This window comes from Lagenorhynchus albirostris, chromosome 14 (genome assembly GCF_949774975.1).
Source record: "Lagenorhynchus albirostris chromosome 14, mLagAlb1.1, whole genome shotgun sequence".
NCBI lineage: Eukaryota > Metazoa > Chordata > Mammalia > Artiodactyla > Delphinidae > Lagenorhynchus > Lagenorhynchus albirostris.
Window position 1 is genome coordinate 65,928,758 of NC_083108.1, and position 24,264 is coordinate 65,953,021.

The 24,264-nt window shown below is 50.8% G+C and overlaps 1 protein-coding gene across 6 annotated transcripts in view; it reads left to right on the forward strand.

Moving 5' to 3' along the window:
• Positions 1-12,263, forward strand: part of ASCC2 (activating signal cointegrator 1 complex subunit 2) — a 39,236-nt gene extending 26,973 nt beyond the window's left edge. For 5 of the 6 annotated variants that reach the window (XM_060122021.1, XM_060122023.1, XM_060122022.1 and 2 more), the window contains 6 exons: positions 988-1,107; positions 8,092-8,185; positions 8,271-8,401; positions 8,968-9,067; positions 10,297-10,376; positions 11,702-12,263. In XM_060122021.1, the coding sequence (XP_059978004.1) occupies positions 988-1,107; positions 8,092-8,185; positions 8,271-8,401; positions 8,968-9,067; positions 10,297-10,376; positions 11,702-11,873 (697 nt within the window). In that variant the 3' untranslated portion in view covers positions 11,874-12,263. The remainder of the gene's footprint in view (positions 1-987; positions 1,108-8,091; positions 8,186-8,270; positions 8,402-8,967; positions 9,068-10,296; positions 10,377-11,701) is intronic. The other variant, XM_060122024.1, reaches the window with a different exon arrangement.
• Positions 12,264-24,264: the final 12,001 nt, after the last annotated feature.

Sequence of the window (24,264 nt, forward strand, 5' to 3'; positions counted from 1 at the left end):
AGGCTCACGGCGTCCAGCCTGCCCCGGGGCCCTTGTCAGGGGCCCTTCTTAGTTCCTCTGCCTCCCACGCCTCCTTCCCACGTGTCCCAGGACTCAGCTCGCTTGCTCTTCCCCACAGCAGAGTTTCCCAACCGTGGAAGCTAATGTCCTCTTTGAGGAAACAGAAACCTCAGGCCCAGGAGGTCCTCACATGCCCCCTGCAGGGCAGAGTGGGCACCGCTGGACTGCCCTGCTCCACCTCGTAGGAAGACCCATTAGAGCCACAGGGATGTGACCAAGGGGTCGAGAGCCTTCAGAGCTCTGATATTGCTGGCCTGCCCTGTCATTGCCACCTTCCCAGTAGATTCCTGAGGGAGGACAGCCAAAGCTTCTCACTTCCTTCACAACCACCCTTCTTTTTTTCTTTTGGCTGCACCGCACGCCTTGTGGGATTTTAGTTTCCGACCAGGGATTGAACCTGGGCCCTCGGCAGTGAGAGCGCAGAGTCCTAACCACTGGACTGCCAGGGAATTCCCCCATACCCACCTTTCCTGAGTTGGGCCCACTGCTTCCCTGAAGGCCCCGGGAGGCAGAAGGAATGAGTGCAGGAATGGGTGTTTCTTCCATGAATAAATGTTGTTTATTGAATGAATGAATGAAGTTAGCTCTGCCTTTGGACAAGCTCCTCAGCCTCCATGTGTCCATTTTACAGGTGAGGGCACTTGAGGCAAAAAGAACTTGAGTGACCTCTGACTATCTCATAGGGCTGTCGTGAGCAAAACCTGTGTGAATGGCATGCAGGACCAAGGGACACTTTGTATGAGGGGTGGCCGCCTACCCAGGCAGGGGCAGAATTGGACAGGATTGGGCAGGTTTTTAGGCTGTGTCCCAGGTGTGGCTGTTGAAGGGGGTGGAGTCTCTGATGGATAGGACATGATGGGGGGAGTGGGTGCAGGTAGGCATCCACTAGCAAGGACCCCTGAAATGGATTTCTGTGCTGCCCCCCAGACAGGTGAAGCCAGACGTGACTCCCCTGCTGGCATCTCGTCACAACATCTTCCAGAATGATGAGTTTGACGTGTTCAGCAGGGACTCAGTGGACCTGAGCCGGGTACACAAGGGCAGGAGGTGAGTTTGGTGGACCGTGGGGTTCCAGGGACCCCAACTCTGCAAGTGCAGAGAGAAAGCGAGAAACTCAGAGCCCCCATCTTGATGGAATTGGTCATGGAGCTTCAGCTTGGGGCTCCCCCATACCTGGCACCCATGTGCTCCCAGCAGCCGAGCTCAGGGTCTCTAATGATCCCGCTTTAGGCTCCAACTCTGCACACAGAGTTAGTGAGTCCTCCTTTTTGACAGCAAAAGGCCAGCGGGACCAAAACCAGCCCCTCTTCCCTTCTTTCATCTTTGGAGGTGTCCACCACTGAATCCTGGGTGGGAGAGCTGGGCAGTGCTTCCCAGCAGCTGCTCCTTGACCTGAATTTTTCCATCTGATGACAAAATGAGCAAATGAAGGACCTGTCCTGAGTGAGCTTTTCAGAAGTGAATGTATTCCATTTTAAGGCCTTTCCACTTATGTTTGATCTATGTCCTTCTTACTTTTTTGGCATTGAAAAGTCCATTCATGATTTATTCATTTATTCAACAAATATTTGCCTGGTGCTTCTAGGCCCTGGATTTATTAGGTGCTGGGGATGTGGTGGGGAGTGAAACAGGCAGGGCCCCTGCCCACGTGGAGTTTGCACTAATCAGCTTGGCAAACAAGCAACATGAAATTGCAGATGAAAAAGATTCTCCAAGGTGGAGGTGCGCAGACTTCCAAGCCTCTAGTCGGGGCTTCAGTCCAGGCAGAAAGGCTCCTTAGAGAAAATGATGTGGGAATGACTGTGGAAGGACGAGGAAGGGTCAGTTGTGCAAGGGGGGCAGGAGAAGCTTTCCAAGCAGAGTGAACAGCAGGGGTGGTGGCCCCGAGGACGTGGGAGCATGGTGAGGGTCGCCTGAGCCGGTACATTATATGTTTTGGAAAGATCACCTGGCTTTGGAATGGAGACCCCTTGGAGGGGCTGAGAGTCAGCAGCCACATGGCATGATGGAGAATGGCGAGATCAGACACCGTCAGCCCTGCACTAGACCCCCAGCGTTCTCCTGCATGGGGCTGCTTCATGGAATCCAGAAATCTAGGAACTGCTGGATGAGTCCAGCCCGCCCTCTCCCCCAACACATAGATGGAGGTGGTGAGGGTCAGAGAGGAGAGAGGACCTGCCCCGTTCTTGGGATAGGAGCCTCAGTGCCAGAAGCTCAAGCTGTTCCCCATTCCCGGGGCTGTCCAGCGCTAGGAGCGTGGCTGATTGCTGGCCTGGGTACCCGGCACAGGGCAACTATAAAGCCATCTGGCTGGCTGGACAGGAAGCATTTGCAAACTGCTTAGTCACACACGTTGCAACGTCCCCAGATCCCAAGCTGGCGATGTTTTCCTGTATCGGTGGCCACTGTTCCAGGCCAGAATGACCCAGCCATGGGGAGAGGGGCAGACGAGGAGGGCTGTACCCCTGCTCGAAGGAGCTCCCGGCTGCCTGGCAGAGAGACCAGGTAGCAAATGTTTACTGAGCTCGTTGTGCCGGGTAGCCCGGGCAGAGTCTCTGTTCATGTGTTCATTATTTATTTATTCATACAGAAAATATTTATTAAGTGATTCACTATCTCCAGATCCTGTGCTAGAGACACCAGGAGACAAGGTGAGCAAGGTGCCCAGGCCTCATTCTCAAAGGGCACAGAGACCCTGGGAAAGACTTAGGACATTAAACAGGCCGTGACAGAGTGGAGAGGTACCAGGATGGGGCACGGAGGGACCTCAGTGGGGACCCCTGTCCTGATGCGGGCAGGGCAGTGGGGCTTAGGGCCTTGGCCCTGCCTTCACGGAGCATGTGAGAAATTAAGTAGCACAAGGCAGATCACCCTTGAGTTAAAATGTGTGTGTGTCATTAAACCAGATATGATATACTCAGTGGCTCAAGTAATAAGGAAATCTGTCCCCTTGCGTGACAGGCAGTCACAGGGTAGGGAAGTCTAGGCTTGGTTGACCTGTGGTGCAGCCATATCATCAAGGGTGCATCTTGCTCCCTCAGGGCCACTGGGTAACTGCACCTGTTTCAGCTGTGACGTCCAGAAATGACACAGCCAAGAGGAAGTCTGGACGAGGTCTTTCTGTATCTCTCTTAGAGGCCAGGAGACCTTTCCCAGAACTCCCCAGATTCCCCTCACATCTCACTGAGGAACTAGGTCACAGGGCTAAGGTCCAGGGCTCCCGGAAAAGGGGGAAGGGGGAGGACCTGAGCAAAAAGAGGGTCTGATAGGAGTGGGGGTGAGGTAAAGGGGGGTTGTTGGGTAGACGCCAAGCACGTGTGCCACAGGTGTATAGTAGCTAAGGAAGGAGGCGGTGTGTGTAAGGTGGGGTCCCCTAACTCCTTTGGACTGGACAGTGGTGCCCTGGAAGATAATAAGTGTTCTCTCTCAAATTAGTTCTATTGCCAAAAATGTCTGTGCACCCTGTGTGCCTCCTGGAGAGTCACAGGGCACGTTAGTACATTAAAGGCTCTGACAAGGCCTGTAGTGAAAGAAATAGGATTCCCTTTGCTGAGCTCAGCAGGTGCCAGGTCCACTTCTGCTCATTGTCTGATTTCATGCTGACATCATCCCTGGGAGGCAGAACTAAGTCTTGGCAAGGATAAGGGGCCAGCCTGTGATCACACCACACAGGAAGTAGCCAAGCAGACTTGAGTCAGGAGGCCTGTGTTATGGCCCTGGCTCTGTTGGTAGAAGATGTGTGACCTTGGGAAGGTTACATTGCCTCTCTGGATCTCCTGATTCCTCACCTGGAAAAGGGGGGCTTTATTGCCTCTGCAGGCCCTTTAGAGGTTCAAAAGTGGGTGTCACCCCACTAAGGGCCAGTTTGAGTTGGGCCTTGAAGGATAGGCTAGAGGAAACAAGGAGGGAAAAGGTGGCACGTTTCAGGAGAGCCCACATGTTCCCTGGGCTTGTAGGAGGCCACGCAAGCAACTTGTTCCAAATACGGTCTCCGAAGCTACTGCTGCTTGACTGATGTTCTGGCTCTCAGATGGATCCTTTTTTTTTAACATATTTATTGGAATATAATTGCTTTACAATGTTGTGTTAGTTGCTGCTGTATAACAAAGTGAATCAGCTCTATGTATACATATATCCCCATATCCCCATGCTCTTGCATCTCCCTCCCACCCTCCCTATCCCACCCCTCTAGGTGGTCACAAAGCACTGAGCTGATCTCCCCGTGTGATACAGCTGCTTCCCACTAGCTATCTGTGTTACATTCAGTAGTGTATAGATGTCAGTGCTACTCTCTCACTTCGTCCCAGCTTACCCTTCCCCCTCCCCATGTCCTCAAGTCCATTCTCTACATCTGCATCTTTATTCCTGTCCCCCTAGGTTCATCAGAACCATTTTTTTTTTTAGATTCCATGTACATGTGTTAGCATACAGTATTTGTTTTTCTCTTTCTGACTTACTTCACTCTGTGTGACAGACTCCAGGTCCATCCATCTCACTACAGATAACTCACTTTCATTTCTTTTTATGGCTGAGTAATATTCCATTGTATATATGTGCCACATCTTCTTTACCCATTCATCTGTCGATGGACACTTTGGTTGCTTCCATGTCCTGGGTATTGTAAATAGAGCTGCAATGAATATTGTGGTACATGACTCTCTTTGAATTATGGTTTTCTCAGGGTATATGCCTAGTAGGGGGTTGCTGGGTCGTATGGTAGTTCTATTTTTAGGTTTTTGGGGGTTTTTTTTTGCGGTATGTGGGCCTCTCACTGCTGTGGCCTCTCTCGTCGCGGAGCACAGGCTCTGAATGTGCAGGTTCAGCGGCCATGGCTCACAGGCCCAGCCGCTTCACGGCATGTGGGATCCTCCCGGACTGGGGCACAAACCCGCGTCCCCTGCATCGGCAGGTGGACTCTCAACCACTGCGCCACCAGGGAAGCCCTATTTTTAGTTTTTTAAGGAACCTCCATACTGTTCTCCATAGTGGCTGTATCAATTTACATTCCCACCAACAGTGCAAGAGGGTTCCCTTTTCTCCACATCCTCTCCAGCATTTATTGTTTGTAGATTTTTTGATGATGGCCATTCTGACTGGTGTGAGGTGATACCTCATTGTGTTTTTGATTTGCATTTCTCTAATGGTTAGTGTTGTTGAGCATCCTTTCATGTGTTTGTTGGCAATCTGTGTATCCTCTTTGGAGAAATGTCTGTTTAGATCTTCTGCCCATTTTTGGATTGGGTTGTTTGTTTTTTTGATATTGGGCTGCATGAGTTGCTTGTATATTTTGGAGATTAATCCTATGTCAATTGCTTCGTTTGCAAATATTTTCTCCCATTCTGAGGGTCGTCTTTTCGTCTTGTTTATGGTTTCCTTTGCTGTGCAAAAGCTCTTAAGTTTCATTAGGTCCCATTTATTTATTTTTGTTTTTATTTCCATTTCTCTAGGAGGTGGGTCAAAAAGGATCTTGCTGTGATTTATGTCAAAGAGTGTTCTTCCTGTGTTTTCCTCTAAGAGTTTTATAGTGTCTGGCATTACATTTAGGTCTTTAATCCATTTTGAGTTTATTTTTGTTTATGGTGTTAGGAAGTGTTCTAATTTCATTCTTTTACATGCAGCTGTCCAGTTTTCCCAGCACCACTTATTGAAGAGGCTGTCTTTTCTCCATTGTATATTCTTGCCTCCTTTATCAAAGATAAGGTGACCGTATGTGCGTGGGTTTATCTCTGGCCTTTCTGTCCTGTTCCATTGATCTATATTTCTGTTTTGGTGCCAGTACCATACTGTCTTGATTACTGTACCTTTGTAGTATAGTCTGAAGTCAGGAAGGCTGATTCCTCCTGCTCCGTTTTTCTTTCTCAAGTTTACTTTGGCTATTCGGGGTCAGATGGATATTTTCCTGGCTGGTTTTGCCCCTGATTTTCGTTTCCTTCTCTGGCTCCAAATGAGATCATGGGGCCAAAGCCACACCTTCTTGGATGGGGTACCCAGGGCACCAGGCTCCTCTGTCCTTACCTGTGTCCTCTCCTAGGACCCAGCTGGGGCAGGTGCAGTTTGCCAGGCTTCTCTGTGGTCCTGCTGGGAGCAACAAAACCAGAGGGCGCACCGTGTGAAAGAACCTCCCTACTGCCGGGACTGGGGGCCAGGTAGACCAGGAGCTGTGAGATGTGGCAGAGAGAACAGTGACAGCTCTCATCCATCCTTGGTCCCCTGGCCCAGCTCAGGGCCTGGCGCCTAGCAGGCCCTCAGGAAACGTGTGTTGATTGAATGGGTGTGCTTCTGCCAGTGGCACCAACCACCTGAACATGCTTGGCCCCTTTCATTTCCTCTCTGCCTCTTTTCTCTCCAGCCCTCAATGTGGCAAAGAGAGCCAGGTAAGGGCCGAGGCCACAGTCACACGCCCCCTTTCCTGACATGAGCTGAAAGATTCCCGTGGACCAAGATTTTTCCCTGGTCCAGACAAACGTCTCTGCACCATAGAGCCTCCATTACCCCTTCTCCAGCGCCCCCGCTAGGCCCCCTGCACCCCAGTTCATTTCTCCTTTACTTGTGTTTCCAGGACATGCTTGCCTTCATCTAGCACACTTCTGCTCTTTGCCACTAGACTGAGCTCCTTAAGGGCAAATCCAGATCTTACTCTTTTCTGAATCTCTCCCTAACCCAGCTTTAGCACCCTGCCCAGCATATAGTAGGCCCTTTATAAAAACTGTTGAAGGAAGCAAATCCTAACCCGCCATGCTGGGGGCTGCAGTCCTGACCTGCACCAGGCTCCCAGGCCAGACTCAGGCGCCTGCCCCTCCCTGCACCAAAAGCCAGTTAATAGCAGATTTTTATGAATGCTACAGACTTTGTGTCTCTTCTTTTTTTTTCCCCTTACCCTTGATACATTCCAGAGGCCCGATTTCACAGCTAAGCTGGATTTTCTTTCCTGGCATCTCATATTGATTTCCCCTGCAGGGCTAGAAACTACATTCCACAGGCCTATGTGTCTGACAAACCAGGTTTTTCTACAGATTTGCAAAACCCGGAGTCAAGAGGCCTGAGTCCCCAGTATGGCTGTGCTACAGCTCACTGTGTTCCCAAACACGTCTCTCCCCTTCCTTCCCCTGCACCCGACTTTCCTCCCCTGTGATATGACAGGAGTTAAACTTTCAGACTTTTTCTTGCCATGCAATCTGACATGGAAGATTGAACTGCAGGACGGATGAGACCCTGTGCTAAAGCGGGGGTGAAAGTGAGAGACCGGGACCCCTCCTCGCCCCTCACACCCTGAGGCCACCTAGGGCTCCCCTGAGCTCACTAAGAAAGCAACATGTGGCCTTGCTCTTTCTTCAGTTTGTGTTTGTTGTAAAAGATTTGGATAACCCCAGGCCCCTCCTTGGAGTAACCAGGCATTTGGCAGGGGGCTTACTAGCCCTCTCTCTGTGCATTTACGTGCATAGATAGGTATGTGCCCACAAGAGGAGACAGTTGTTCTGGTTTGCTTTCTGCTTTTTATACAGATGGGATCATACTGTGCATTTTTCTCTGCTTGCTTTTCTCCTGGAGAATGTCTTAGATTTCTTTCTCCATCAGCACAAATAGATCACCGTCATTCTTGAGTGCTGCCGCCCAGCATTCTGTGGCACAGAGGGAGCACAGGTCCTTTGGCCGTTTCACCCGTGATGGACATGAGTTGCTCTCCGTCTTTCACTGTTAAAAACGGTGCTGAAAAGAAAATCCCCAATCAGACCTCTGTGCGCACATGGCCAGTGTTGCTCCAGGGTGGACGCCTTGAAAGGGAGTCTCCCAGCTGAAGGGGGGGCATTTTTTCCACTTTAACAGCTGCTCCTGGGGTGCCCTCTAGAGTGGCTGGACCCAGTCACATGGGCACCAGCAGCGGTGAGCCCCACGCCCCCACCAGTGCTTGATCTCGGTTTGTGGCGGCCTGAGGCGGGAAGAAGTAAGCCATGGAAGCTGCAGCCCCTTCCCATGCCTTCAAAGCCTAATGGTTTTCCTTTGTGTCTCCTTGCTGTTCCCTCTCGGTGCCAGGAAGGAAGAGAGCGCGCGGAGCCTGCTGAACGACAAGCGGGAGGTGGTAGCGCAGCGGCGGCGCTACGAGCAGTACAGCGTGGTGGCAGAGGAGGTAGGCGTCCCCAGGCCACCGGCCATGCTGCGGGGGGAGACCGGCCAGCCCCGGGCCCCTCGGACCCACACTTCTGCCGTCTCAGGTGCCAGTGCAGCCAGGGGAGGACTCGCCTTACCGCAGTGACGACTACGAGGATGAGTATGATGACACATATGATGGCAACCAGGTGGGCGCCAACGACGCAGACTCTGATGATGAGCTCATCAGCCGCAGGTGAGGCTGTCAAATTCCAGGGGCAGAGTGGCCTCCCGCAGCCTCTTGTTTATACAGATGTGGGAGCCAGGGCCCAGGTCACGTGAGCAAGTCAGTGGCAGAACCACGGCCCGAACCCAGGCCTCCTGACTCCTAGTCCAGTGCTCCCTCCACCCCAGCCACCCCCTTGGCCGGTTGGTCCAACCTACCCTGAGTGAGGCAGCATTTATTGGGTCTCATGCAGGAGTTTTACATTTTTCTTCCTAATTGCAGAAAACTTTTCCCAATGGGATCTTATGGAGATTCCCCAATTCCCCGGTGAAAGCAGAGCTGCCCTGACTAGAGAGAACTGGAGACCCCCACAGCCCCAGCTCAGGCTCCCCAAAGCCCCCACGTCAGACCCTGGTACCCACACAGAATCCAGGGGCTGGAGCAAAGCTGGCTTCAAAAGCACTTTGGTTTTTCCCGGCCTCCTGAGCCCTTCCCCGTCCTGGCAGCCCCTCTCACCCAGTGGGGTTCCCCCTCCCTGAGGCTCACTCTCCAGGTTTAGTCTAGTCTTTGATCTCACTTTCTCTCTAAACCCTCAGGCCCTTCACCATCCCTCAGGTGCTGAGAACCAAAGTGCCCAGAGAAGGGCAGGAGGACGAGGAGGAGGAGGAGGAGGAGGCTGAGGACGAGGCCCCCAAGGTACCTCCTTGGCAGGTGGCAGGTGAAGGGGAGGGTACACTTTTGAGAGGTGAATCGGGATCTGTGCCCCCCTTCTCTGAACCTGGCCTTGAGGCAGCTCCAGCATTACTGCCAGGGAGGGTGGGGGTCCCTCTGAGCCCGGGATGTCTGCTTGGAGAGCTGCTAGCTTAGAACCCGCCTCTGCTGCCCAGTGAGGGCCCAGAGGATGGATCAGAGGCCGGGCCTTCGAGCTGCTGGGTTAATTAGGCCTGGGGCCCAGGAGAGGGACAGCTGTTGGCCTCTGTGCCCAGGTTGGCAATTCTTGAAATCAGAGAGGCGTTAGAGCCCAAGGGCCCTTTGGAGGTCATCTGGGACGATGGGTTTGAAAATTCAGTTTTTTAGCCACTAAACTTTTTCTTCAAGTGAAATCTTAACTAGAGCCTCATATAAAATAGATAAGAGCAGCGCTGCTCAGGTTGAATGGGGCAGCAGCCTGGGACCCCTGGATCCCCCCCCATGTCCTCCCACCAGGGTGACAAATTCAGACATGTCCGGGGCCAGGCCACCAACGTAAATGAGTAGCGGGGCCTGATGGAAACTGAGGTGGGGGGACACACGTGCCCTGCCCAGGGGCTCCTCAGCACTGTGGAGGCCCGGACCCTCCAGGGCTTTCCCTTCTTCCAGGCAAGGGATCAGCCTGGATTTTTATGTCAAATCCTGAAGTTTTCAAAAGTTACTAATTCCCCTTGTTTTGTTGTTGTTTTTGTGAAACAGCCCGGGCCCCCAAAGCCTGTCTGTGGTCCTTGGGTCCCACTTTCTCCCGCTAGTCCAGTCTCTCCCCACCTTGGCACAGGGCAGGCGCTCCCACAGCCCATTGCTTATGGCGCCAGTGGGGAGAGGAGTCAGCTTCCAGGGCGCTCTCTTGGGTTTCCAGGCCCCGTGTGGTCTCTCATGGCGGCCATCCTGGCCTTCCCCCATTGCTCTCACCTGTCATCATCACGCTCCTGCTATCATGGAGCCATCTTTAGCTGCCTCTCTTCCGGAAATTGGTGGGAGGGTCAGAGGAGGGGCTTCTGGTGGAAACCTTGGACCATAGCAAGCCAGCTGCATTCTGGGGCATTGCCCAGCCGCACTGTGGCTTAGCCCCACTCCTGGCATAGGGGTGTCACCAGGATTGGGCCAGGTGCATCCTCACCTCAGCTTAGGGAAATGGAGCAGCTCATGATTCTTTTCTCCCCTCCCCTCCACAGCCTGACCATTTTGTGCAGGACCCTGCAGTGCTGCGGGAAAAAGCAGAAGCCAGGCGCATGGCCTTCCTGGCCAGGAAGGGGTGAGCATTTAATAGGCTGTGTTGGTGGGAGGGGGAAGCCCAGCCAGCCACACAGGAAGCCCACACACAAACCCCAAGTGCTTTACATGTGTTAATTTAGTTCTGGCAACAGACCTATGAAGTAGCTACTATTACCATTATCCTTGTTTTACAGATGAGGAAACTGAGGCCCAGACATGTTAAGTAACCCGCCAAAGGTCACACAGCTAGTAGGTGGCAGAGCAGAGATTGAGTCCAGGTGGCCTATCTCTGGGGTCCACACTTGTAACCATTACTTGATAGACACTACAAGGGGTTTATCACCCAGTGTGGGAGCATGATGTGTCCACGGCTCGCTGGTGTCAGGCAGAGTGTAAAATCTGGGAGAGCCCAGATAGACAGACAGGCACATATCCTTTATGGCCGAGAGAGGCATGTTAGGGACGGGGCATGTGAGCTGGGCCCTTAAAGGTGGAAAGTGTGCAAAGGAGTTTTTCATGTGAGGGGAAAGAGGCAAGAAAGCTCAGGGTGGTCAGGGAGGGGGGCCTTCGGAGGGGAGCTGGGAACAGGTAACTAGAGACTCCTCTAATTTACCCCGTTGTCTTCCTGGGGGTGGGGTGCAGTCCAGAGGGGCCAAGGACCTGCCCCAGGTCCCTCTTCCACTTAAAGCCAAGCCAGGGGTTTCAAGCCCAGTCCCCCATCCTGGCCCTGGGACTCCCACAGCCCTGCGCACTGGGTGCAGGGGGCCTAACCAAGTGGGGAAGACGTTGGATCTCATTCTGAAGGCAGCCGGGAGCCACAGAAGGTCGTTGAGCAGAGAACAGAGTGACTCTGACCTCTGATCCATCACAGCGCCCTGAGCACAGAGCTCTGGGTAAACCCAGCAGCTGATGTGGTCTGAAGAGGCCCAAGGTCATATCTGAGTGTACTTGGTCTTGGGAGGCCACCAAGCAAGGCCCTGGGGTGTAGAACTGGAGTCCTACCTCATCTGTATCACGTGGCCCTGGGTGGAGAAGAGAGGGGCCCATCCCCAGGCCCTCGTCCTCTCTGCACTGTGGGCTGTGTTCAGCCCACTAGCTGGTCCACCCTCAGATCTTAGCCAGAGGCCCATCGGGAGGCAGAGCTCAGAGGAGAGTAAACAGAGGGCACGGCGCTGGCTGGAGCCCCCACAGCCCTGCCCCTGCCGGGCTCCATTTCTCCTCCCCCTGGAAGCTGGGATGGGGGTATCCTGGCCCAAGCTTTGGGTCCTCTCCCAGGGACCTCCAAGGAAGGCAAAGGGCTCTTCCCATCAGGGCCTCCTCCTTCGCCTGATGGGTTCTTGTGGGGGCGGGTTGTTCCTCCCTCAGGTACCGGCATGACAGCTCGATGGCAGTGGCTGGCAGCCCCCGGGGCCACGGGCAGAGCCGAGAGACAACACAGGAACGCAGGAAGAAGGAATCCAGCAAGGCCACACGAGCCAACCACAACCGGAGAACCATGACTGACCGCAAAAGAAGCAAAGGCATGATTCCATCCTGAGGCCGCTGCAACAGGGCCAGCTGGACCTGCCAGGCTGAGGTACCATAGCCTGGGGCCTCCTCGCCGGTTGGCCCCCTGCCAGGCCCCAAGTTCAAGTCCACCCCTCGACAGCCTCAGCTTCGCAGCCCCTGAGAAGGCTGCCTCGTTGTCTGCCAGCCAGCCATGAGCGCCATCCTGCAGAACACACAGTGCCTTATCCACAGCAGAGGAACTGAGCGGCCAGCGCACAGGTGCAAGGGACGGGGTTGGAGCCCCAAGGCCAGCCCCCAAACCTCGTGCAGCCGGATACCATGTCCCTTTCTCCCTGGACGGCAGGAAACCTGTGTATTCAAAAACAAAAAAAAAACACAAAAAAAGCCCTGCGAATAAAGTTTTGACCCTTTCAAGAAATGATCCGTGCCGGGCCTGTGACCCACTCCCCCTGTGTCCCAGTGCTTCGATGACAGCCACCGTCAGGAGAGGAAGGCGGCAGGGCGGTGCTCTTTTCATCAGCCTTTCATGCTTGCCTCTTATTTTCACCCCTCCTGATCTCGCTCTGCCTCACTGTGTGGCCCAGAGAACATCACTCCCTTCTCTGAGCCTCCGGTCCCTGCCTGCAGAAGCAGGGGCTGAGTGTGTGAGGCCCTGCAGTCCTTTCTGTGAGCTCGTTCAGTCCCCATGACTGCCACCCTAGGAGGTAGGTAGGTACGATTTTCAGCCCCATAGTACAGATGAAGGAGGCCAGGCACTGAGAACAGCAGGTGGCTGTCCGCCCACAGCTAGGAGGTGGGAGAACAGGGATTGGACACCCAGTCTGACCCCTGGCCTTTTCAGGGTCCTGGGCCCCCACGGGTGGTGTCATCTCCATCTCATAGCTGCCCAAGGATGGTTGGCCAGTGGCCGAGCCAAAACCAGAACTCAGTGCCTCCTGGTTGCACAGACGTTCCATTAAATCCTCCAAAATCAAGGGGTCGGAGACAGGAAGAAACAAGTGACGATGTCACTACCAAGTCCTGTTGAAGCGAGTGGGACTTGGGCCTTGTTCCTCAAAGCCCCCTCCCAGGCATGGCCAACCAGCTCCTAGCATGGCCGCAGCTGCCAGACGTCCCGATTCTTGGGCCACCCAGAATGTGGCTGATCGGTGGCGGATCAGCAGCAGGGCATTTGCTGGGCTGACCCCCCCGCCAGCCTGGCCCGGAGTCCATCACTGGAAGCCAGGGCCCCTGCCCAGCTGGACCTTGACAAATCACCCTAGATGCTAGTGCAATTTATTTGCACGTGGTTAGGATGAGCGTCTGAAGCAGCGAGGCAGACAGGCACTTGATGAATTGGTTTTGTTAGGTCAGCCTGCACAAGTGGAAATCAATAGCAATTCCTCTGTCGCGCCAGTTCTCTCGGTGTGTTTGAGATGCAGAGTAGATATGGGGGTGGTGTCCTCCCCTCGCGCTGTCAAATTAGCTGAGATCAGGCCCAGGGACAGCCGTCTTGACAGGCAGCAGGAAGACTCTTTTTCCTCCTGGAGGCATTTGCCAGGGACCCAGCTCAGTGGCAGGCCCATTTTTTTTCTCTCTCTGAGCTGCTCAAGCCCAGCCCTTGGCCCTGGAGCGAAGTAAGGTGGGTTGCGGGGGGCTCCTTCGCTTTACCTGCCTTACCTGTTACTGTTTATACAGCCCCTCACACCTTCACTTGTCATCTGTACCTCCTGACCACCTGGAGTTCAGGCTTCACGTTAGCGTCCTGGTTTAAACGATTTGAGAAGACGGAGGATTTTTGAAAATTTCCAGAATGTAGTGCCAGGTCCAACTTAATCTCCCTTGAAGAATCACCTCAAGGTGATTTTCCATTTCAGATCATGAGGGCATCCTTTCGGGCTTGCTTTGGAAACAGCTCAGGGGTCATCCAGAATAGTGCTGGCAGACGTACCCCTTCACCTCTTGGGGCCTCGGTTTTCCTACATAAAAAGTGGGTACATTGGACCAGATGAATGGTTTCCATTTGGTGCCAATTAGATCCACCGAGGAGGCCCCAGGGTTTAAGATGGGCAGCACTATAAGTGAAGTGGGGTGGAGGCTCTGAACCCTGCCCACTCACTCACTGGGCCCTACCACCCCCATGACTGCTCCTAAGCAGGAATTTTCTAAGTGCCTTCTCTGTACCCTGGCAGAGAACATGACTATCACAGGCATTTCCCAGGAAGCTTTTAAGACCTTGTGCCTCCAAGAGGACTTAAGATTTGAGTGTCTTCGTCTCCAGTCCATGATTGGCAATGACGGTGGACGTGTCAGTTTGAACAGTGCACCTGTGCCTCTGTGAGGTGGGTGGGCAGAGCCATTCAAAGGGGCCCCGGCAGCCCAGAGAGGGCAAGTAACATGGCCGGAGCCCATGGATACAGATCCTTTCTGAGTGGCCCTCTGAGATGGCTAGGTGCAGTTTGGAAGAGTAAATACTTGGCAAGAAACTGCCTGTCCCAGCCACACCAGAAGCTTGGGTTAAATAATACAGGGAGAGAAACAAACAAACAAAAATAAAAGTTAAACCCACCAAAAATGCAGGGGGGTGTTGTGTAGCCCTTTAACATGATGTCAATGAATACTTGGTAGCAACATGAGAAACTAAATATTCAAGAATTTTTTTTTAATTTAAGAATAAATGTGAAAGCAGAATCCATGGTAATGCACCATGATTGTGAAAATGTTAGAAAAAATTTTTTTTTGCATTTTTCCAAGTCTGGAAGGGATTGTGTGTAACTGAAAATGATGATAAGAGCATGGACGACAATGGTGGTGAGACCACAATTATTTGTAATTAGAATAAAAAGCACTTAACTGTGGCCAGAGTTTCTGCCTGGCTCATTCCTTGCATTATCTTGTTTAATCCTCACACAGGTACAGATGAGAAGACCCGAGGCACAGAGAGGGTAGGTGGCCTGTCCAAGGTCACACATTTAGCAAGTGACTGAGGGAGGATTTGGTCTCAGGATGTCTCCTAAAGCCGACTCTGAACCCCAAGCCACCTACCATTCATTTCCCCCACACCCGCATCTTTTTTTTTTTTTGCGGTACGTGGGCCTCTCACCGTTGTGGCCTCTCCCGTTGTGGAGCACAGGCTCCGGACGCACAGGCTCAGCGGCCATGGCTCACGGGCCCAGCCGCTCCGCAGCATGTGAGATCTTCCCAGACCGGGGCACGAACCCGTGTCCCCTGCATCGGCAGGCGGACTCTCAACCACTGCGCTACCAGGGAAGCCCCCGCATCCTGTTCTTACAAAGAAAGAAAAATACAAGTAGTAGCTGCAGAACAAGAGGATGGGAAATGCCATTTCAGCAGACCGAGCTGATGGGACTCTGATTACATGTATGTTGGACTGTTTGATATTGTCCCCCAGATCTCAGATGCTCTGAGTTCCATTTTTAAACTTTCTATTTCCAAATTCATGTATCCTTTCCTCTGTGTGTCCAGTCTGCCATTAAGCCCACTGAATGATTCTTCATTTTTGTGTCCAGTCTCTCTAGGGCTGGAGGCTAAGATGGGGCTAGCAGAGGCTGGGGAGCACTGAGAACTGGGAGGGGGCCAGGAGGTGGGAAAGTCAAGAGATCCAGGGTGAATGTGGAAGGGGGGTGCAGAGAAGAGGGAATGCAGTGTTAGGCTGCAGTTTAGAGGTCAAGCAGGCTAAGAATGGGGCTCACTGCACAGCTTTGCCAGGAAGTCGTGGGGAGATAGCCAGTGGGAAGAATGGGAAATGAGGAAGAGGAGGCAGGAGAGTGGGCCCACCTAAGGAGGAACTTGGCATCAAAGAAAAGGAAGAGGGGGCTCAGAGGTGAGGAGGGAGTGTTGGCATCCAGAGCATGTTTATGGGATCTTCAGAAGGAACTGGGGAGGTGCCTAGGGGAGCCACCTTGGGGACGCTAGTCCCCAGGGAGGGGAAGGGTGGAGCCAGAGCCCCCGTGGAGCTCTCAGAGCAGCCCAGTAGAGCAAGGGGCAGCCTGGCATCAGCTCTTACCTAGATCTCTGTGCAGCAGGGAGGGGCCTTGACCTCAGTCAGAAGCTATTGCAATTCTGCAGGCTGAACCGAGATGAAAGATTCAGTCTAAAGGTTACCATCTCCAGTCCTGTGTGTGTGTGTGATGAGGGGTGGAGGGATTGTAAAATGAGCATTAAATTCCAACTTCACATCATACTAGAAATTCTCTTCCAACAATCGATAATCACCAAGAGAATTTTACACAGACTGGCAGAACTGGAGAGCCTTAAAGGGCATTTAGTCCAGAGTTCTTCAACCTATTTAAAACCCCTAACCTGCCCCAATCTCAGGCCCTGGGATTTTGGATTCCACCTCCTCCCCGGGGGATGGGGAAGTTTGCCCTGCTTAAGAATTCACTGGGCTCCTGGGGGTCTCTCCCAGCCCTGGAGGTGGTGTGGAGCTTCACTTGCTTTGGTCTGAATTACAAAAACAACGGGTCCTTAATTCTAGTTCTCCACGTATGAAATTATGACATTGAATATGCTCTGTCTGGCTGCGTGAGCCCACCCTCAGCAACCTGACATGTCCCTTAAGTGCTCTGCCATCCCAAGGGGGTAATTATGGTTTTCTCCTCCTTAAAGTGGTTTTCATAGAAGATCCTGGCAGAAAATGAGCCTCCAGCAGGATGAGCACCAATCATTCCTGTACACTTAGGAATTTTATTTACAGAGATTACACGCAGGCACCCACCCTGTCTCCCATCTCATGGTCTGATCTACTTAGCATTCTTTCACATGCACGTTCCCAGGCCTCACGTGTCCATCCTTTTTATTTTTAATTTGCTCATAAAGGTGGCCAGGGGTGGTGAAAAAAAGCACTGGATGGAGGGTGAGAAGGCTGGGGCCCAGGTTCTAGACTTCAATAAGCTGTGTGACCTTTTGTCAGTCACTCGGACTCTCTGGGCCTTGATTTCTTCTTGTGCGAAACAGGGATGATCATTCTCTAAGCCCTCTTGCCTCGTGGGGACCAGTAACTGTGAGGGTCAGATGAGGTCACAACTGGGGGACACTCTGACAGCAGTGAACTTGTTCAGTCGGGAAAGAAGAAAACTGGTGGGCAGCCCTCTCCACTCTGCATTTGTCCAGCCCTGCATTACTCTGCTCTCTTTTAATCACCTTGCCGCAAACCCCTTTGCACAAATCACCTGTTATTTCCAGGGGAGGCACATTTCTAAACGTGGGATTCTGGGGTCCCAGGGCCACGAACAGTTTTAGAGCTTCCTCTATCTGTATTTTTGCTGACAGCTCCCACCAGGAGGACAGAATCAGGGACGGCTTTTTCCTCCGTGGGCAAGTTCTTTCATGAAACAGCCTTCCCCACAGGCCCCTGCCTCTAGGGAGCCTCGGGAACAGTCGAGCTGAGACCCCTTTGGATGGGAGTTTGATTAGTGGCAGGTGAGGCTGCCGTCTCTTCCTGTGACAGGCTCACCAGGTCCACATGATGATGGGCAGAGCCCCGCCCCCAGGTCCAGTCAGCCTCTGTCACAGGAGAGGAGCAACAGGTGAGGACCAGCTTGGTGACCTGCTAAAGGGGATGCACGTGGCTTGTTACACCTTGAAAACCAGACTCCCCCTCTCAGGAGGGGTCCGCACAAAAAGGCATTGGTTCCTCCCTGAGAGTCGTTAACTCAGAGTAACATGCAATGGCCAGGCCAGAACTTTTCCTTGGGGATCTGGGGCTTCTGAATGGCCAGTAGCCTATTTTGCTTTTGCCATTCAGAGCAGGGGCCAGGCTCTGGGGTCAGAAGCCAGCTGGCCTCAGCCACTGTCAGTCTGTGTGACTCTGAGCAAGGTGGCCTCACCTCTCCGAGCCACAGTTGTCTTGTCTGTAAATTAGAGATGCTGGCAGGATGGCTGGGATAAGGCGTGTACAGTCGTGGCCTGCTGTGAGGTGGCCAGTGAACTCGCAGGGCCCTGCTCACAGGGACCCAGGTGAAGGGTGGCGGGTGCCTCCCACCAATGCTCCAGCCAGCTTTCTGGGCACCCCACGTCTCAACCCCTCAGCACAGCTGCCCTGACTCCTCCAGGGCAGTCTTCCCAGAGGCCTCTGGGCTCAGGATGACCTAGACACACAGGAGCCAGAGAGAGAAGAAGACAGGTACAAGTCAGCCTGGTAAGTGTGTGCTGGGTGCCCTGGGAGCCCAGAGGAGGTGTCCAGGGGACTGTAAACTACCTCACTGAATCCTTGAAACAAAGCCAGTGATAGGTGTGATTATAAGCCCCATTTAGCAGGTTAGTCGCTTGATAGTGGCTAAGTCAGGATTCAAACCCAGGTTTGCCAGCCTCCAAAGTCCCTATTTTCAGCCTCTTGGTTTTCCTACTTCTCCATAGCTTGGCACTTGAACCGGAAGCCACAATACTCTACATGCGGTTGGCTTAGCATGAAAAAGAGGACCTATCACCTCCTTCGTTCTAAATACCATACTTCTGATGATACAACCCCTCTAATAGAGTCATTCCATTGACAGAGGGGCAGGGGAAAGGAGAGGAGAGTAGAAAGCCAGTCAGGACCTATTTTCCAAATCCCTACTCTGCCACAGTCTCCCGTCTGCCAGTGGAAGGAAAGGATAATCATTGGACAGAGCAGTTTGAAGGAGGGGTTTCATAAGGAAAGCTTAGTGAACCAAGGAGACAAGGCATCTCGTGGAATTTCAGCCCCAGGGCAGGAAGTGGCTTCTCTGTTGGAAGCCTATACAGGAGGGAGACAGAAGTCTGCTTCGACATCAGGAAGGAAGGAAGATGGCCGGAAGCAGAGGACTCTGTTACACAGTGAAAGGTGTGGGGAAGAGATAAGATCTGCCTGAGGAAGACACGAGGCTGCTGGGTTTACAACAGTGCTAGAGACACCGAAAACAAGCTTGTCAAGGGACACAGAGGGGAACACAAGAAAGTGATCCATCCTCAGAGGGATGGAAAGGAGGTAGGGAACGTGGTTTTAAAGCAGCTGGGACAACGGTGGTGTCAGGGAGGGGTCACTTGGATGATTGCGTGCACCAACAAAGACCCAACGCAGCCAAAAATAAACAAATAAATAAATTTATTAAAAAAACAAAAAAACAAACAAAAAAGAATGAAATCCAAACACTTTTAGTGTGGCCTACAAGACCACACAGCATCTGACCCTATCATTCCCTCGCTTCCTTCAGTACAGTGACTAAACCAAACTCACATCTACCTCAGGGCCTTCGCACTTGCTGTTCTCATTTACAGAAGTGCTCTTACTCTGGGTCTTTACCTGACTGAGATTTCTATTCAAATCGCAGCTCAAATGTCATCTCCACAGAGAAGACTTCCTTGACCATTTAATGTTGCTCTTCAAACCTGAGTCACTCCCTATATGTTACCCAGTTTTATTTTTTCTTTCTTTCTTTCTTTCCTTCTTTCCTTCTTTCCTTCTTTCCTTCTCTTTCTTTCTTTCTTTCTTTCCATCTTTATTGGAGTATAATCACTTTACAATGTTGTGTTAGTTTCTGCTGTATAACAAAGTGAATCAGCTATATGTATACATATATCCCCACATCCCCTCACCCTTGCGTCTCCCTCCCACCCTCCCTATCCCACCCCTCTAGGTGGTCACAAAGCATGGAGCTGATCTCCCCTCCCTGTGCAATACAGCTGCTTCCCACTAGCTATTTTACATTTGGTAGTGTACAGATGTCAATGCTACTCTCTCACTTCATCCCAGCTTACCCTTCCCCCTCCCCATGTCCTCAAGTCCATTCTCTACGTGCTCAGACATTTTAAATTCATTGATTTCTGTCCCTTCCTCAGAAGACTTCAGGCTCATCTGTAGGACAGTCCTTGTTCCTTGTTGTTGGAAGGGCTGGCTGTGTTACAGGATGAAATCTATTTCTTTTTAGTAACTTACATTGGGCTCCCTCTACCTTCTTACAAAAGCAGTAACATGCTTGATGTGGGTCACACAAATAAGCAAAGAAAGAAAAACCAGCAGAAATAATCGCTGTTAGGATTTTAGTTCTCATCCTTCTAGCATTGTTTTAGAAAAAGGAATATAAACATTGGTTTTCTACCAAAAATGAGATCATTCGACACATGCTGTTCTCACCATTTTTTCAGTTAATAAAACATTGTGAACATTTTTCCAGTTCTCGTCTGCATCCTTTAACAGGCAAAAGCATGTCTAGTTATCTTTATTTTTGCAAATTGGATCTTGCAGAGCCCCAAGGAGTGGATGCAGGTATACACGGCCCCGAGGACTCCATTAAGACAGCATTTACATCTGGCTTCTCCCTCTGGTGGCCCTATTTCCTATCCTTCCTTTGTCAACCTGAAGGATATTAACCCCAAGGGCACTCCTTAATAAACCTCCTGAACCCTAACTTCCAGCCCAGAGTCTGCTTCCCAGGGAACCCAGCCTGTGATAGGTGGCATTCTTGTGTTTACCGTGGACTAGCCTAGAATGTTCTGAGGGCTGGGCCTTCCTTCTTTCTTTGAGCTGCCAGGACAAATTGGACTCCATCCAGAGCTGAAAAGTTTTGAGCCTTGGCAGGCTGCCCTGGAGTGCCAGAAGTTTCCAGGGTAGCCCCTAGTTGGGTTAATTAAGCAGACAGCTGGGTGAGGATTTACGGTAAGTAATCTTTACTCCCCTTGACACCCCTCCAAGATGACAACATCTCCAGAAATAATAAGAATCATAGCTGTCATTGTGAATATCACAGTGAGTATTTTACAGATGAGGAAACCAACTCAGAGAGGGTAAGTAACTTGGCTGAGTTTACACAGCTAGTGAGTGGTGGGGCTTTAATTCTAACACAGGACTGTCCATTCTAAAATTAGTGCTCTTTACACTTCACTAGAGCTATTCAATAGGAATAATATCAATAATATGACCTTTTGGATTGTTGTTATTGTTCAAACTAAATGACATGTGAACTGCTGAGCACTGAGTACAATGCCTGGCTCATAGTAAATGGTTGATAAATGTAAATCATTAATCAGAACCCCACCCCCACCCCAGGGGCTTCCCTTTCTTCTTAGAATGAAATCCAGGACTTCCCTGGTGGCGCAGTGGTTAAGAATCCGACTGCCAATGCAGGGGACATGGGTTCAAGCCCTGGTCCGGGAAGATTCCACATGCCGCGGAGCAACTAAGCCCGTGTTCCACAACTACTGAGCCTGCGCTCTAGAGCCCGCAAGCCACAACTACTGAAGCCCGCATGCCTAGAGCCCGTGCTCCACAACAAGAGAAGCCACGGCAATGAGAAGCCCATGCACCACAATGAAGAGCAGTCCCCGCTCGCTGCACCTAGAGAAAGCCCGCGTGCACCAACAAAGACACAACGCAGCCAAAAATAAACAAATAAATAAATTTATTAAAAAAACAAACAAAAAAGAATGAAATCCAAACTCTTTTAGTGTGGCCTACAAGACCACACAGCATCTGACCCTATCATTCCGTCTCTTCCTTCAGTACAGTGACTAAACCAAACTCACATCTACCTCAGGGCCTTCGCACTTGCTGTTCTCATTTACAGGAATGCTCTTACTCTGGGTCTTTACCTGACTGAGATTTCTATTCAAATCGCAGCTCAAATGTCATCTCCATAGAGAAGACTTCCTTGACCATTTAATGTTGCTCTTCAAACCTGAGTCACTCCCTATATGTTACCCAGTTTTATTTTCTTCATAGCCCTTAACATGAGCTATAATTCTTATTTACTTTCTTGTTTACTGTCTGTCTCACTTCCTAGAATGCTTAAGCTCCAAGAGGGTAGGGGTCTTTCTGGTTCTCCACTATTTGCCCAAGGTCTAGGACAGCGCCAGGAAGAATAGGCACTCAACAGAGATGTATTGGTTGAATGAATGAATGAATGGTTTCTACCAGTTTGGAGAGATGTTTCTGAATGCAAGAGAGAAGCTAGAGGCATAGGACATCAGCACAAAACTCTTTGCCCAGAGAGCAGTCCTACTTGCTCAGAGCTATACCAGATGCTAACTTCTGAAGACAATTTCAGAGACCTTCTGGAACTTGCTTTATGAGGGACCTAAGCAATTAGCTTTTCCTGACACCTGTGCAAGGGGACCAGGTGCAGAGTCCTTGGGGCTTTCTAACTGTAAAGACAGCTCTCATCTCCAGAACATGCCTCCGGCTGAGCTTGGGACAGAGGTGAATTTTTTCCAGTAATAAACAGCTTCTCTGCGTCAGTCTGAGGAGGGTGCTAATCCTCACTTCCCCCACCTTCGGACAGACCCACCCAGCCCTGGGTAGGTCCAGCTCCCATTTGGCAGTGCCAATCAAGGACAAGTGCCCACTGGGACCTCAGGAAGAGGAGCCCTGGGCCACCCAGCAGCCGGGTTCCAGGCCTGGAGCCAGGGCTGGGGGCTCACATTTTTCATCTCTCTGTGATCAAGCTCTCTCCCCCTTTTACTTAAACTCCCACATTATGAAGAGAGTACATGCTTGATGCAGAAAACTTAGAAATCATGGGGAAATACAATGGAAAAGAAAATAGTTCAGCCAGTTCACCACAGTGAACAATTTGGTGTGAGCATTTCCTTTTTTTTTTTTTTTGGCCACACCTCACTGCTTGAGGGATCTTAGTTTCCCGACCAGGGATTGAACCCAGGCCCACAGCAGTGAAAGCGCTGAGTCTTAAAAAATGTATCATGCTTTGGCTTCCCTGGTGGCATAGTGGTTAAGAATCTGCCTGCCAATGCAGGGGACATGGGCTCGAGCCCTGGTCCGGGAAGATCCCACATGCTGTGGAGCAACTAAGCCCATGTGCCACAACTACTGAGCCTGCGCTCTGGAGCCTGCAAGCCACAGCTACTGAGCCTGCGTGCCACAACTACTGAAGCCCGTGCGCCTAGAGCCCGTGCTCTGCAACAAAAGAAACCACGACAATGAGAAGTCCGCTCACTGCAAAAAAGAGTAGCCCCCGCTTGCCACAACTAGAGAAAGCCCGCGCACAGCAATGAAGACCCAACACAGCCAAAAATAAAAACAAATAATTTTAAAAAATGTATCATGCTTTATAGGAATTTGTGACCTCCTTTTTTTCACTCAGCTTTATATTTTGACTGTTTTATCTAAGCATTTGCCTTAAACATTTTTTAATGAATTGCTTTCTTTGCTATAAAATATTTTTATTAGAACGTCAACATCTGCTTGTTGCAAGAAAAAGTCAATCACTGTTGCACGAAGTGAAGGTTGTTTGAAATCCTAGCCCTCAGGTGTGTGTTTTCCCAGGAAAATTTAGTGCACATCCTGCAGTACTCTGTGTGTACCCTTATCAATGTGTGTGTGTCTACATAAGTGAGATCAAACTAAACAACTAAACATACCGTTTTGCAACTTGATTTCGTTTTCACTTTTTCTTTTCAACTACACGGTGAGTCACCTCAGTCTTTTTTTTTATTGTCTGCATAGATTTCTGTGGTATGAATCTACCTTGTATTTAACCACTCCCCTACTGAAAGGCATTTTTCTTCTTTTTTAATTCCAAACAATGCTCCAATGACTTTTTGTATGGGTTCACGTGCACATGGGATTCTGGAGATATTTTTCTAGATGTGGAAGATCAAGGTCAAAAGGAACAAACATTTAAATAAAATAGATGTCGACAAAGTACCCTCCAAAATCACTGTCCCAATGCCTGTGGGCAGTGCCTGCTTCTTCACTAAAATACTGGTGCTGCTAATCTTTTCCATCTTTGTTCATTTGATGCACAAAAAATGGTATTTCATTTTGTTTATTAGTGAAACTGGGCCACTAGTTTTCATGTTTCTTTTCATGTTTGTGGCCATTTGTATTCTTTTATTTATTTATTTATTTTTTGCGGTACACGGGCCTCTCACTGCTGTGGCCTCTCCCGTTGCGGAGCACAGGCTCCGGACTCGCAGCCTCAGCGGCCATGGCTCACGGGCCCAGCCACTCCACGGCAGGTGGGATCTTCCCAGACCGGGGCACGAACCCGTGTCCCCTGCATCGGCAGGCGGACTCTCAACCACTGCGCCACCAGGGAAGCCCCCATTTGTATTCCTTAATTGCCTATTCCTGTCATTCACCCCAGCTTCTACTTAGTCTTATGGATTTGGAAGACTGCTTCATATTAGTGAGGTTGGATATGCCATGTTTGTTGGATATTTCCTTCATATTAATGAGTTTGGATATGCCATGTTTGTTAGATATTGTCTCCCAGTTAAAACTTGGTTTTAAATGACTGCATATTTCACCTCAATAGTAATTCCTATTTTGGATATTTCATCCCCCCCCACCCCTGCCCATTATAAACAACATGATGAACATCTCTTGTGGACCTTCATTTATTTAATATTTTTTTAGGAAAAGTTGCTAGAAGTGGAATTTATTGGATCAAGGGTATGTATATTAAGGATCTTAATACATATGTATAAAACATCCTCCAGGAAAT